Source organism: Myotis yumanensis, unplaced genomic scaffold, assembly GCF_028538775.1.
Source record: "Myotis yumanensis isolate MYYU_CA2020_CCGP unplaced genomic scaffold, mMyoYum1.0.hap1 SCAF_2, whole genome shotgun sequence".
Classification (NCBI taxonomy): domain Eukaryota; kingdom Metazoa; phylum Chordata; class Mammalia; order Chiroptera; family Vespertilionidae; genus Myotis; species Myotis yumanensis.
In genome coordinates, this window is record NW_027223753.1 from 166,801,414 (window position 1) to 166,817,246 (window position 15,833).

The 15,833-nt window shown below is 41.5% G+C and overlaps 2 protein-coding genes across 12 annotated transcripts in view; one reads left to right on the top strand and one right to left on the bottom strand.

The window, feature by feature from the left end:
* Positions 1 to 6,821, top strand: part of ATP13A5 (ATPase 13A5) — a 105,297-nt gene extending 98,476 nt beyond the window's left edge. For 5 of the 8 annotated variants that reach the window (XM_070406552.1, XM_070406557.1, XM_070406556.1 and 2 more), the window contains 3 exons: positions 895 to 983; positions 2,456 to 2,536; positions 4,017 to 6,821. In XM_070406552.1, coding sequence (XP_070262653.1) covers positions 895 to 983; positions 2,456 to 2,536; positions 4,017 to 4,277 — 431 coding nt within the window. In that variant the 3' untranslated portion in view covers positions 4,278 to 6,821. Of the gene's footprint in view, positions 1 to 894; positions 984 to 2,455; positions 2,537 to 4,016 lie in introns of those variants that run through there. The other 3 variants (XM_070406553.1, XM_070406559.1, XM_070406558.1) reach the window with 3 other exon arrangements.
* PLAAT1 (phospholipase A and acyltransferase 1) overlaps positions 1 to 15,833 on the bottom strand; it is a 64,017-nt gene that overhangs the window by 30,986 nt on the left and 17,198 nt on the right. For 3 of the 4 annotated variants that reach the window (XM_070406560.1, XM_070406562.1, XM_070406561.1), the window contains exon 4: positions 10,800 to 10,940. The exons of the other annotated variant lie outside the window; for it this stretch is intronic. In XM_070406560.1, the coding sequence (XP_070262661.1) occupies positions 10,839 to 10,940 (102 nt within the window). In that variant the 3' untranslated portion in view covers positions 10,800 to 10,838. Of the gene's footprint in view, positions 1 to 10,799; positions 10,941 to 15,833 lie in introns of those variants that run through there. 4 annotated transcript variants of the gene reach the window in all.

Genomic DNA, 15,833 nt, shown 5'->3' on the forward strand with positions numbered 1-15,833 from the left:
AAAGTCATATTTGAACTGGGCTTTTTTTGAAAAATTGAAACTTGCCAAGAGAGAGAAAATATCATCTACACAGGGAATTCTGTGAACGGGGGGCGGGGGGCGGGGCAGAAGGTGGAAAGTGTTGGGCCTCTGGAAGCAGCAGGTTTATGGTTTAACTTCCCTGGGCATGTAAGGAAGAGCAATCAGAGGTCAGTTTAGAAAGGCTAATTGGAACCACATTGTGGAAGGCCATGAATTGAAGACCCTTGGATGTATTCTGTAGGCAACGAAGAAGAATGAAGTATTATCAAGAGGACTGACTGTCCATGAAGGCACGACTTAGTAGATACATGGTCTGTCTGGTGACCATTTACATCAGGGGTCCTCAGACTTTTTAGACAGGGGGCCAGTTCACTGTCCCTCAGACCATTGGAGGGCCGGACTATAGTTTTTTTTCAAAAAAAACTATGAACAAATTCCTATGCACACTGCACATATCTTATTTTGAAGTAAAAAAACAAAATGGGAACAAATACAATATTTGTATTTGCATGTGGCCCGCAGGCCATAGTTTGAGGATCCCTGATTTACATGGACTGATCACTGCAAAAGGTCCTGCCACCACTGCCCCCCACCCCCCCTCCCAGGACTCCTCAGTTGAGGTAGCTCCTTTATGGAAGTTACTTTACTACACTTATTAGCAGCTTTCTACACCCAGCCTTTCGAGGAAAGACTTTAAGATATCACCTTTGTCTTATAAGCATGCGAACATATTTTAAAACATATGAGGATATTTCAAAACATCCAAAGATGTATCTAGTATTTTCCCAACAGAGATAATTGATTCTGCAATGTGTGCCAAATTATGTGAAACATTCCTTTAGCATCTAAAAGTAATGTTTGGTGTTTCTTCAGATGTATTCTCATTTCTGCTGATAACTGCCTTGGGCCTCACAGTTTTCATCATGTTTTCTGATTTTCAAGCTATATACCGAAGAATGGAGGTAAGTGGTATTCGTTTGCACATCTGTTATGACTCACATGTGCAGTGGGACCATATTTGCATTGTAATTTCCAATTCTGTTGTTACCATAATCTCTCTGATCACTGAGAGACTATTCCTATTTACTAGAAGTGCAAGTGATATATCTGGATCTTACATACACTAGTCTCAAACTGTTTTTATATTATTGGTATTCCCAATTGGGTATATTTATTTCGTTCACAACCGAAATATTATATTTAGATACTTTATTATTCAATGTTATACTGGTAGAATAAATTTTATGCATTGATTCAATAATTAATTTTTCAAGTTTAATATTTTAAAACATATAGTAGAAATCCTTCATACCATAGCTGTGAGGAGTAAGAAAAAGTAGACTTATAGGTCAATCATATTTCTATCTGTTCGAAACTGACTGTAAGGAGTTTTATTTGATCCAGGGTGCAGTGGGTTAAAATTAAATTTATTAGAGGTTAGTGAGCCCGTTCTTGGACCCAACATTGTGGGAGCAATAAAAAAGTATTGACCTACTACCATATCTTACAGTCTCTCCGGACAACCCTTACACTGAGTGTGCTGTTTTTCACAACCGAGAGAAAGGCTGTCTCCACTTGGGGGAAAAATACCTCATATCAGAATAGAGATGAGAATTAAAAGGGAGCATTTTTATATTGAGGAGGACCTGTAGTTTTAGTCCTAAAGGCAGCTCAGTCTTCTACATAGTTAGCCATATTCTGCCATTTAGGATCAGAAATGGGGCTATGTAGTTTTTTTATGTGTGTGTTTTTTTGTGTGTGTTTGGGTATATGGTTTGGTTTTTTGTTTGTTTGTTTCCTTGTTTGTTTTGCTATGGATGCAGCCATGGGAAGTTGTAGCTCTTACACTCATTCAATAAGTCCTTAAAAGGAGGTGGCTTGGGTAGGTTTGACTTTCATCAAGCCATTGGTTTAGGGCTGGGAAGATGTGTTCAGAAAATGTTCCCTTCACTTCAATTAAAATAAACTTAAACTTCTGCCCCCCTTATGTTTACCCATATGTCAATTTTACTGAAAGATTAAATTTCAGGTAGATGTAGCTTTGGGAGAATTAGAAGTAATAATGTAATTAGATGAATGATTTAATCATATACCCTGTTTGCTGGATTTGAAAAGACAAAAATGAAGAGAGACACACAGGCTTCCGAATGCCCTGTCTCACGCCTGCGGCCCAGGGCACATTTACTCCATGTCTGTCATCAGGCACTGGACGGAGCACAGGACAAGAGGCAATTGGTTCTCCTTTGAATTCTGGCTCTGCCTTTTATTTATTGGCTTTGAGTCCTGAGCAAGGTACTGACCTGCTCATCTGTAAAGTGCTGAAAATAATGCCCACCCTCCGAGCTCAGAGAGTTGTTACAAATATGTAAATTAAATATGATTTTTCAAAGTGTAAGGTATGAAAAGTCTCATAGCAGTATTCCTTTTTCCACAGTTCATCCCAACCACAACATCATGGAGGGTTTCAATTTTGGTGGCAGCCCTCATCCAGTTCTGTGTGGCCTTCTTTGTAGAGGTAAAGTGATTTCTGTGTGGTTCCTATCATTCTTCCAGGGAGATATGCAAATCAAGGGTCTCCTTCTCCACAGATGCTCATTTTTTAGAGCAAACACCTTTGTCCCCAATAGTGATAGTTAAGAAGGGTTTGTAAAAACTGTGCATGTACCCTTTGGGGGAAATTTCTTATAGAATGATTTATAATTCTTTGAAGGCTGCATAGAAATGCTCTTGATATCTGTAGTATAGAAAGCAAACCATGAAAATAGCTCTAATTTTGCCTCATCCGAAGGCACTGTATTGTACTTTTCCAGTGAGCTCAATTATTCCTTCGAGACTGGACCAGGTGACCTTCCAGCTTGGAAATTCAATGAGACAGTTTACAGTGAAGCTCTGTCTTCAGGAGGCCTTCCTTAATCAAGAGAGAAGGGAAGCCATTGCTCATTCTAGTCAATTCTTACCCTGGAAGGTCTTCTCCGATAGCATTTCTCTTCTACTTAGTGTCACTAAATCACTTTACCTACTCAGTGACAGCTTCAGATTCTATATTTTTTAAAGAATAGTTTTGTGTTTTTTTTTTAAAAAAGATTCATGTACTGTATGTTCTTTGGGAAAGGGAATCAACCAAATTTTTAAACACACACACACACACACACACATACACAGACAAATATTCCAGTGAATGCAACCAATATAAAATTTCTCATACTTTTTAACTGAGGAATTCTAGTTCTGAGACTATATTTTTTTTTAAAAAAAGTGAGAGAAAAAAACACATGTATGAAGGTATTATCATAGTATTACCTACAGTGGTAACATATTAGACTGGACTCACATGTTCGAAAGTAAAGATGCTGTTTGTTTAGTGATACAGAAATTTGAAGAGAAGCTATACAATCATTAAAAAGGAGTATTAAGAAGACGGTAGCTACAAATTGTATATGAAAGTCTAGTACAAGCAAAAGTGGAATGCAAACTTTGACAAGTTCTGTTATGTGTAAAAATCATGTGCATGTGAGCTTAGAAAGAAAAAAGAGCCCTAAATGGAAACAAAATCTATTTGATTGCAAGAGTCCATCTATTAATTCAACAAGCCTTTATTTGTCATCTTCTAGGTGGCATATGGCAGGTAGCAGTGATTTTTTTTTCTTGATTTTGAGAACATTGTTGAGTACAATACCTGGTGGTCGCTGGCAGTAAACTAATTCTAAGTGAATCGTTAGCTAGAATTTAACTACGAATCTGTGGAAATGAAAGGCTTATATTCAGCAGATTTCTGAGGACACAAGTACACTTGCTTCTCAAGGGAACGAAAGGGGAGCTGTTAGACTTGGCCTGCAGTGGGGAGAAACCAGCATAGCAGCAGCAACAAGCACCGCTCAGGGGGAGCCTGGGGGACAGCCTGTGGTGGTAGCAGGGGCCTGCAGGGGGGAGAAGCCAGCGACCAGGCAGCAGGGGAAGTGGATGATGATTTGTTTTTTTTCCACTGGATTTCCCAGGATGCCATCCTTCAAAATCGAGAGCTCTGGCTATTGATCAAAAATAAACTTGGATTCTGTTCGAAAAGTCAATATAGGAACTGGCAGAGGAAGCTGGCAGAAGACCCCACCTGGCCTCCCACAAACAGGACGGACTATTCAGGCGATAGCCAAAATGGGTTCTACATCAACCAAGGCTATGAAAGCCCTGAGCAGATCCCAAAGGGAAAGCTCCAACAGGGAGGCCAAACCACAGAACAGCATTTTTGGACCAGACTGTAATCAGAATTGTTGTTGTACATGCTTAATAGCATCCCCTTTTCCCCAGAAACTACAGCACTGTGGAGAGGTGAGGGTAGCTTACCCTTATCTGTTCTCTCTCCAGCTGAGGACTCAAAACACATTTCTCAGTGTACTGAGCTTTGCAACAAAGAACCTTAACAATGCTTATTTTGACTGTATCCTACCCTTTACCACTGAGGGGAAAAAATACATTGCCTGGATTATCTATTTTTTTAAAATAAACTTTATTCACATTACATAGCATTATCCTGGTAAAAATATACAGCTTTTCACAGTAGTGAATTTAATAGTATGAACATCAATTTTTTTAAAAAGGAAAATTAAAAAAGAATCTGGTCTTTGAAAATTTCACAAATATATTTTTATTTTCATCTACAGAAATAAAGCATTTGAAAAACACACCCTTCTCTGAATAAACTGTCACAAGTTTACTTAACCTTACATTCACTTGCGAAGAACATTTATGTACAAGTATTTTTCCAAGGTCACAAAATTTCTTTTTGCTCCTTTTGTACAGTTGTAAGAGAGAAACAAGAATTGACATTTACTTAGAAAATTCAGCTCTAACCGCGGTGACCCGGAGCTGTGCGGCAGTGGAGAATGATGGAGGTGTATGTTTATCGCATAGAATCTTGGCTTGGGCACAGCTAGCTTTTAAGCAAACTGCACCAAAGATGGCATTTCCCAAAACATATTGTTTTGGGGCCAATGAGCTATGTCTAGAGTTGATCACAAAGGTAATGAAATAAACGGTTAAAATGTACTTTGACATTAAAGAAGCACTGCACCTCTATTTACTCTTCATTACTGACAGGTGAAATCCTTAAATTTTTGTTGTTTTTTTAACTCTAAAAGTTGGCCCAAAGTCCGTATTACTCATTTTAAAACACAATCCTAGGGGAGGGATGGACCCATAATGTTTGTATCTACACCATGGCAATTTTCAGGCTACTAAACAATCTTACATTTCATTTCATCTTTTCATTATCTAAATCAATGCACATTAACAGCTACAAGAAGAGGTCCATCCTTTACAAATATATTGTGTACACTATTCTCTTTAGTACATATCAACTCCACTGTGACCTGAGAGGACATTTATTTCTAGTGAACATTGTGTATTATCTACTAGGCATTATTTGTAACAATAAATCGAATTTTGCTAACTTAACAGAACTTCAACAGTTCATAGGCAATTAGGTAACCATCCCATTCCATGAGTGCCAATTATGTGTCAAACACTGATGTATGCTTTCAATAATATATTTACAATTCTGAAACCTTTAGAAGTGAAAAACAATTTCTACATTTCATCAATTTGTTTCTGTAAATAGGACTAAAGGCTTTGTTACACAAACCAACAGCATTGATGCAAATTTTTATAAAAACAACCCTTTATATTTACATTTTATTTGCAAAACCTTGTTTTTACTTTGGTGCATAGCTCTTGGAAAATGATAATTTTCAAAATGTGTCTTATTTAGTGTCTACTAATAAATGATAAGAAGATAAAATATATTTATCTTATGGTTAAAAATTGTATGTCAACATAAAAAATATGTAACTTGGGCATTTAATAATTTGACCATTAGCACAGGAGGATTCAACTTATACCCTATGACAGCGTAAACAGGTTTCTTAAAATCTTGATTTAATAAATATACACCTCTTTTTTTTGCCCCAGTTTTTCCAACAACCTTTTTGGTATCTGATAGGTGATCATTTTATTTCACAGATTTCTTTGGAAGTGGAATATGTTAAAGTTGAAGTCTATACTTAACTTTGCTAAATATATGCTCAGAGAAAGGTTTAATAGTCTTGGGGAAAAGCTTTGAAAAAAGCACGAGCATGGCCATATATCAAATGATCACCTATTGCAGCGATTTTCAACCTTTTTCATCTCGTGGCACACATAAACTGATTGCTAAAATTCTGTGGCAACCAAAAAATATATGTTTTCCTGATCTGACAACAAAATAGGTATAATTTTGATTCATTTACACTGATGGCTATTGTTGTGTTGGCTGTTGTCATTTTTTTTATTTGACAATCTATGGGAAAAGAGGTCGGTGCCCCTGACTAAATAGTCGGGTACTGCATGTTTTAAAATTTCCTGCAGCACACCACACACTGGTTGAAAATTGCTGATCTATAAAAAAACTGCCCATCAACAGGAGTGGCCATTTTTATGGGAACACTGATGGCTAACTGTGAGCTTACTTTCAAGGATGAAAATTATTGGAGCCTTGAACACTACCTATGTGAAAAATTAATCCATAAATTTATAAAAGTTCATAAGTGAAATAAGCCAGTCAGAGAAAGACAAGTTTCATATGATCTCACTTATATGTGGAATCTAATGAACAAACTAAACTGATGAACAAGATAGATCCAGAGACATGGAAGCATGGAACAGACTGAGGAATCTCAGACAGAAGGATGGAGGGGGGACAGGAAGAGATTAACCAAAAAACTTATATGCATATATGCATAACCCATGGACATGAACAATAGTAAGGTGAAGGTGGGTGCGGGGTGGAGCTCTGGGTGGAGGGGGGGTCAATGAGGGGACAAAGGGGGGACATCTGTAATACTTTCAAACAATAAAGATAAATTTAAAAAACTAAAAGTGCATTTTTTGACATTATCTAGCATGTCTTCTGAAGTGGCGAAGTCCAGAGTTCTTTAGAAAGGTTTGACATGAGTTATTCTTAGGTCTGTTCTCATGTCTGATCCCTCCCCTATCCACCAATGCTTTAATTCCACCACACCCAAGACTCCTGTTTTGGGTTAAGATTTGCCCTCCAAAGTCACTTTTATTAAAAGATAAACACATCTTGGGAGAGGTAATATATTAAACCACCAACAGTCTCACCCTAATTTGACAATAATAGAAAAGAGCTCCTTGTTTTAAAACTATTACTCGAGGACAGGACATAAAAGAAACAGGAAACTAAATTTTTTTAAAAAAAATGAATGAGTATTTTTAGATCATGGTATCTGGTAGGAGACATCCATTAGCCTCCCTCCCCCAGGTCCACTAGAGGAAGGGAGATGCCATAAGATTGAAAAGGGGTAAGTCAGGGAACAAGGAAGAAGAAGAGAAAAGATCTCTACTGGCTCTGATTGCAGTACATGACCCCTTCTGTTACCACTATTCTTAACCCTGCAGCTAAACTGTAGAGTATTTTTGGCCCTGGGGTAAAATCTAAATCCGTTTAATAGGTTCAAGTCTTTCTTTGAGTCTTCTGTCCCTTTATCTATCATACTAAAGGCCCAGTGCATGAAATTTGTGCACAGGACGGAGTCCCTCAGTCTGGCCTGTACCCTCTCGCAATCCAGGACCACTGACTCCTAGTCACTCACCTGCCTGCCTCCCTGATCGCACCTAACCACCTCTGCCTGCCTGCCTGATCGCCACTAACCACCTCTGCCTGCCTGCCTGCCTGATCTCCCCTAACCACCTCTGCCTGCCTGCCTGATCGCCCCTAACCACCTCTGCCTGCCTGCCTGATTGCCTGATGCCCCTAACTGCTCCCCTGCTGGCCTGAGTACCCCTAACCGCACTCCCCTGCCAGCTTGAGTGCCCCTAACTGCTCTCCCCTGCTGGCCTGATCGCCCCTAACCACCTCTGCCTTGGCCCCTGCCACCGTGGCTTTGTCTGGAAGGATGTCCGGAAAATATCTGGTATATCCAGTCTAATTAGTATATTACCCTTTTATTAGTATAGATTCCTAGTTCCTTTATGGCACTCACCCTCAATGTTTACTTGAACTTTTCCTTTATCTAATGCCATGATGTCATTGGCTGCTTGTGTGTTTTGTAAAGCAGTGCTATGCTACAATGTCCAATAAAATCTTAGGGTATAGAGACCTGCAACCATTTTTCACCACATGCTGCGAACAAGAATTCTACTAGAAAAGTATTAAAAGTAATTTGTTTCATTCAGCACATAATCAATAAAATGCAAGAATAAAATCACAATGCTCCTTGACTTACAGTAAAAACCTTAAAAAAGTAATATGGGATATTGTTTTCTAAATATGGCCCCTTACACCTATTTTAAGGATCTCTTTCTAGGTTAAAATCCTTGAAATACTTCAAAATCCACAGGGAACAAAGTAGGTAAAAGTAACAGCCTATTCTTGTTTGTCACAGACTTCTGATAAATGAGTTATTTCCAGGGAAATCACTGGATCTGAAACACTGGAGCAAAAGCCCCCTTTCCCACCCATCCACGCAGGAGCGAAGGATAGGTGTGCACCCTCAAATGGCTTGTTAATCAAAATTCCTCAAACTGCCTAGCCAAATGCTGAATTTCCCAATTTCTTTCTGATCAGAAAAGGAGTATGAATTTAGATGTCAACCCTAACAATTTGGAGGTATTCTCATTTTTTTCAAAATCACATATACTCTGTTCTTCTTCCTTCTGGCAAATACAAAATAGCCACCCTCAGGGAAAAGGAAACTTATCTACACTAATAAAAGAGAAACATGGTAATTAGCGTACGACCGCTACCCTTCCCATTGGCTAATCAGCATATCCTTATGCAAATTAACTGTCAGCCAAGATGGCGGTTGGCAGCCATGCACTGAAGCGAGCAGGGAGGCTTGCTTGCTTCAGTGACTGCGCACTCCAACGTTCCCCGCCTAACTTGCTGGCCTCTCAGCTGCAACTCTAAGCAACTATGTACTATGTTGCAAATAAGAAGCTAAAAAAAACCCCAGAAACCAGCCGGACTGAAAGCCAGCAGGACCGCAACATTGTATCGATGTTTTCAGCAGCGAGGCCTCAGAGCTAAAGCTGGCCCAGAATAAAAAAAAAAGAAAGAAAGAAAACAAGGAGCGGTTGGGAGCTTCAGTCACTTGCCAGCCGGAAAACAGCCCTCAGCCCCTCACCCAGACTGGCCAGGCACCCCAGTGGGGACCCCTACCCTGATCCAGGACACCCTTCAGGGCAAACCATCTGGCCCCCACCCATGCACCAGGCCTCTATTCTATATAGTAAAAGGGTAATATGCCTCCCGGCACTGGGATCAGCGGAGCAGCAAGGCTCCCGGCACTGGGATCAGTATGACAGGGGACAGCGACCAAACCCCCTGATCGCCCTGAGGCTCTGTGTGTGACAGGAGGCGGGGCCACAACCTCCCTATCTGCCCTGCTCTGTTCGTGACAGGGGAAGGCGCCCCAACCCCCTGATCAGCCCTGCTCTGTGCCTGATGGGGGGAGCTCCCCAATCCTCTGATCGCCCTGCGGCTCTGTGTGTGACAGGGTGTAGTGCGCCAACCCCCTTATCGGCCCTGCCCTGTGCCTGATAGGGGGGAGCTCCCCAATCCCCTGATTGCCCTGCAGCTCTGTGTTTGACAGGGTGCAGCGCGCCAACCCCCTGATCGGCCTGCAGCTCTGTGTGTGACAGGGTGCAGCGCCCCAACACCCCCCCCCCCCCCACGGGCCCTGCTCTGTGTGTGACAGGGTAGAGCCATAACCTCCCCATCGGCCCTGCTCCGAGTGTGACAGGGTGCAGTGCCCCAACCCCCTGATCCGCCCTGCTCTGTGGGTGATAGAGGGTGGCACCCCAACCCGCCCCCCCCACGGACCTTGCTCTGTGTGTGACAGGGTAGAGCCATAACCTCCCCATTGGCCCTGCCCTGAGTGTGACAGGGTGCAGTGCCCCAACCCCCTGATCCGCCCTGCTGTGTGTGTGACAGGGGGTGGTGCCCTTACTCCGCTATCAGCCCTACTCTGTGAGTGACAGGGGGCAGCGCCCCAACCCCCTGATCGGCCTGCTCTGTAAGTGACAGGGGGCAGCGCCCCAACCCCCTGATTGGCCCTGCTCTGTGAGTGACAGGGGGCGGTGCCCCAACCCCCTGATCGGCCCTGCTCTGTGAGTGACAGGGGGTGGCGCCCCAACTCCCCAATCAGCCCTACCCTGAGCGTGACTGAGGTTGGCATCGCAACCTCCCGATCTGCCCTGCTCTGTGCATGACGAGGCGGCGCCCCAACTCCCTAATCGGCCATGCTCTGAGCCCGACCAGGGGCTGCACCTAGGGATTGGGCCTGCCCTCTGCCACCCAGGAGCAGGCCTAAGCCAGCAGGTCGTTATCTCCCGAGGGGTCCCAGACTGCGAGAGGGCACAGGCTGGGCTGGGGGACCCCCCTCCCCACCCCCCCGAGTGCACAGATTTTTGTGCACCGGGCCTCTAGTATTTATAGTATAAGATAAAATATAATGTGATTTTGTTAAGATCCTCTGCTGAATCACTAAAAAGGTTACTGATTCTTGTCCAAACTGCCACAGAAAAATCTATGCTAGTAGGAAGAAAAATTTCCTTAGCTCAATGATGAGATAATATCAGTAAGCAATTTATTAAAGAGCCCGCCATCCAGCAGTGGAGTTTGATACAATAATGATGCATTGAATATAAGTATTCATCCCAGGGTGTTTCCTCTCCTCCCCCCACCTCCCCTTCTCCCCCCCCCCACCCCCCCCCACCCCCCGCCTCACAGATTTCTTCAGTCCCAATATCTCTTCAGTAAATTGTTAATAGTATTTCACTCTTTGTCTTTTTGAAAACAAGCCCAGGAATGAGAAGGCTCCAGCAGCAGCTGTCACAAACCCAATGGTGCTTATTGCTCTGTTGGCCTAAAAAGAAACGACAAGCAAACAAAAACACGTTTTATTCTAAAGGCATCTCAGTATCCTAAATCCAAGCTTTAGGTTTCTTCTTTTTTAAAAAATATATTTTTATTGATTTCCAGAGAGGAAGAGAGAGGAAGAGAAAGATAGAAACATCAGTGATGAGAGAGAATCATCTATTGACTGCCTCCTACAAACCCCCCACTGGGAATCAAGCCCACAACCCGGGCATGTGCCCTGACTGGGAATTGAACCGTGACCTCCTGGTTCATAGGTCGATGCTCAACCACTTGGCCATCCTGGTCAGGCTTTGGTTGCTTCTTAAACTGAAGACCCATCTTAATGTACAATGAATAAATTTAAAGCTCATTGCAAAATTTAAATTTTGTATGAAGATGGAATTTGTAATTTTTATAATTATGACAAAGATATAGATAAACACACATAGGTATATATATATATATTTAGAGCCCCTAACCATTAATGAACCCATTATCACAATCCTTACCAATCATTACTCATGTTTTGCAAAATTTGAGAAGTTAAAAGCGATTTGCTCAAGGTCATAAGGCCAGACTTAGCTATAGGTTGACTCTTGAACACTGTGTTCACCTTTTACACCGTGTTCACCATAAACACACACTGGTTTGGTTGGATCTATACCATGGTGAATAGTGTGTGTGTGTGTGTGGGGGGGGGGGGGGGTATTTTCCCTGACTTAAGAATGTCTGTTAGCAAAATAATTCAGGGATGTGATCTGAGCTAAATATCTGTAAGCTCTTATTTGGTAGATACCATTTGTATTCTGATAAACTTGAAAAGAAATCAATAGTAATGTTAATTATCATGTCAAAAATTAATTTCCCATGTAGACAAACTAAAATAAACCATTCTCAAGCTCAATTGTCCATAAAAGAGTTCAGACAGTTATAGCTTTAAGGGTATTAATCATCATCATGAGGGATCTAATGAATATTCATGGTTTTCATGGTAATTGACTGGTATTGCCTTCCATCTGCATGGGTTTGAGTACAATTTTATGACCCAACGGTCACATCCAGAAACTTCCGTATCAGGTATTCTGGAAACAACAGGTGTTCTCTAGAATTTAAGAATCAGGCTCCCAGACAAAGCAAAACATTTTCCCCGAGTGACTCTGGAGACCTGCCCCAATGCTGGAAAGCCTGACTCAGCTCACATTTGCGCATGCCCTCTGTCTGGCCCCAGGCCTCCCACACCCATCCCGTGAGCCTGCCACCCCCATGTTACTGACACAGGCTGCCTCCCTAACTGGGCCTCCCTGCTGGGAATGGGTAGAAAGAGCCCTGGCCAAGAAAGGAGTGCAATGATAGACCCTTCCTGTCACCATCTGGTGGGCTGCAGGGACAAGGCCTAAGATAGTAACCCCCTGATCTGCCACCTTCCCCAATTGCCAGGGAGAATGGCACTGGCAAACAACAGACAAATCATATTTTAGTTTATAATTCTAATTTTGTTTGTTTGGTTTATTTATTTTATTTGTAATTTTTAATTAGTCGCTACCTAAGTTATTTCCCAGGAGAGTGCCAGAAGCTTACAGCTACCCACATAGCACCTGGGTTGCAAAAAGGGGCAGGGAGAGATACAAGACACAAGACAATATCAATAATCAAAGATAAATCAAGCCCAACCTTCCTGCAATCCCAGGCAGATGCTGAGCTCCCCTGAAGGTTTAATACAGGAAAACGTGGCAGACAATGCAAAAGCAGAAAGGTGCCTTCGGTGTCTTTAAACAGAGGTGTCAAATGGCCGTGGGGTCCAGCCCTGGAAACACTCAAGGTCCTGTAGGTAGGGGGTGGCCCAGCTAGATGCAGACTTAACTCACTGGCTATTCTTCAGCCGCTTAGAAACACGAGATGTGAGGGAAATCCCATAAACCTAAGAGGCCTGGGGAGGGGACAGGCAAGTTGATCCGAAACCAAAGATTGCACAGGCCAGACACAATAATACTAAAGCCACTTCCGTCCGTGCACGCGTTTTCCCAAATCCCAAACGCTTATTTCAAGTTGCAGCCTAGATGGCAAAATCCCATGGAATCTGAACAATCCCTTGGAGTTGCATGTAATGGGATCTGACCTGTGAGGTTATAACCTCAAGGGCTGCTCTCGGGGAACCACATGAACAAGAGCTTTTACTTTATGGCTTACTTAGGATTGATTATAAAATCACCAAACCTGACTCAGCAAACATCAGCCTTATAAGGCTCTCTGTCTGTGGGCCACAGTGAAGGCCTCATTCGGAGGATCTGTACTTGCCCAGTGAAACCTTAGCTGAGTCTGGAGCGCTGTGTCAGACACACGGTAGCTGGATCCCAGATGGCTGCGGACTTGATTGAGTAGCCTCTTCCCGGGGACCCTCAGGCTGCGGTACTGGGCAGTGCGGCACAGTCAGGCTGTGCTGTGTGTCTCCTTGTCCAGGCCTATTCAAGGGTCTTCCATCTCCCACAGAAACACACACATTTTATTAGTTGTTCCGGCACAACAGCGAGAAATGTTGATATCCGAAATTTTTAAAAATATAGAAAAGAAAAGCCACAGACTGGGAGAAAACTTTGGCAAAAGACAAATCTGATAAAGAGTCTTATCCAAAATATGCAATGAACTCTTAAAACTCAATAAGGAAACAAGGAAGCAACCCAATTAAAAACGGGCAAATGATCTCAAATGACACATCACCAAATATGATATGCAGATGATAATAAGCATATGAAAAGATGTTGAGCATCATACGGATTCATGCCACGGCAAATTAAGATGAGATACCACACTGCACCTATTAGAATGACTAAATTCCAAAACACTGACAATACGAGGTGCTGGTGAGAATGTGGAATGAAAAATGGCACAGCCACTTCAGAAGGCAATTTGGTGGTTTCTTACAAACCTAAACATATTCTTACCAGACAACCCAGCAATCATGCTCCTTGGTATTTACCCAGAGGAGTTGAAAATTTATACCCACACAAAAACTTGCAAAAGCCTCCAGAACTCTAAGAAATAAAGGTCTTGTTTAAACAACCCAGACTACGGTATTTTGTTACAGCGGCCCAAGCTGACAAAGACATCCACACAAAAGCTATTTAGCAGCTTTATTCATTGTTGCCCAAACTTGGAAGCAACCAAAATGCCCTTCAGTAGGTGAATATACATCCAGATAATGGAATATTACTTAGTGATGAAAAGAAATAAGCTCTCAAACTATGAAAAGACATGAAAGAATTTTAAATGCATATTTTAACAGTAAAAAGATCAGTGGTGACCAGAAGTTTAAGTAGAGGAGGGGTGAATAGGCCTAGAGCACAGAAAACTTTAGGACAGGGAAAGTATTCTGTATGATACTCTAATGACATAATTTGCCAAATTCTGTAGAAGAGAGAACAGGAAGAGAGAACCCTAATGTAAACTATTTTTATAGGAGGAAAAATGTTTTCTTTACCCATCTTTGGTTCTCAGATGAGCCACTGTAATAAAAGACAGGTTATAAAAGACAAGAGAAAAATGCAGTTTATTGACATATACATCTCATATATACATGAGAACCTTAGAGAAGGGTAACTCAAAGATGTGGCTAAGAATTCAAGTCTTATATAGCATTTTCAAAAAAGAGCAGACATTTGTAGATACATGATAGGACAAAGGAAAGCAGTTTTAGGCTTCCAAGGAGAAGCCTAACTGTAGGAAAGTCAACTCATGAGAAACTAATGGTAAATAGTGGCTTGTCAGTAAAGTTTGTCATACAGATTCCTCTGATGCCCCCTCCAGGCTGAAAAATATCTTACCTTAACCACAGGTTGTCCCAGTGATTAAGTTTTGTCCTTCCTACTAGAGAGAGGAGGAGGGACACCTGTGAAAATTTATGTCTTGCTTTTAGGCAAATAGGGGAAAGGGATTTTTGTGTATCTGCTTCTTCTCAATGCCTTCAGCTCAAAATAATCTTTATGCCAAAGTTATATATTTGGGGGTGACACATTCTGCTTTCTGTCACTATAGACTTTGGTGGATAATAATGTACAAATGGTGGCTCATCGTTTGTGACACATATACCACACTGATGTGGGGGGTTGATGGTGGGGAAGGCTATGTATGTGTGATGGGTGGGGAGATATAAGGACTCTATCCTTTCTGCTCAATTTTGCTGTGAACCTAAAACTGCTCTAAAAAATAGAGCCTATTAATTTTTTTAAAAAAATACAGAAAAGTACAAATTAGAAAAAACTAGGGCCATATCCTATCTACCTTTCTCATCTTTTTAAAGTGCATCTACAATGTTGTTGTTTTTAATTGGAGGAAATACACAGCCATTCCCCAAGAAAACTGTTCTAATGTCAAGACCCATAAGCCTTAAGGGGATCCAAAACTTTAATCTAATACTAGCTATTACTAGTAATAATACTATTAATTATTGACAATAACAAAAATAATTCAAGTGTTGTATTTCCTGTTAGATCAGCAGATATTTTACTAAAGAATGCCAACAAAAATCTATAAAATTCCTAAATAGTGCAATTAATAATATCCAGCATTCCTTAGGATGGATGATAAGCAATACAGAATGCTAAGAAAGAAAAAAAAGAGAGAGAGAACCCATGGACATGGACAATAATGTGGTGATTGCGAGGGGGGAGGGGTGGAGCAGGTGGAAGAGGGCATAGAGGGGATACATGGTGATAGGAAAAATAATAAAATAATACAGAATGCTAAGATATTTCAAATATCTCCTATAATTTACAAAACAACCTCAATTTATAAATTAAGAAACTGATAAACAATGAGCCCCAAGTCACCCAGGTAAGTGATAAAAATGGAGTTCTATCTCAGGTCAGCAGAATTCCAAAGCTAAGGTGGGTTCTTAAGGTTGTCA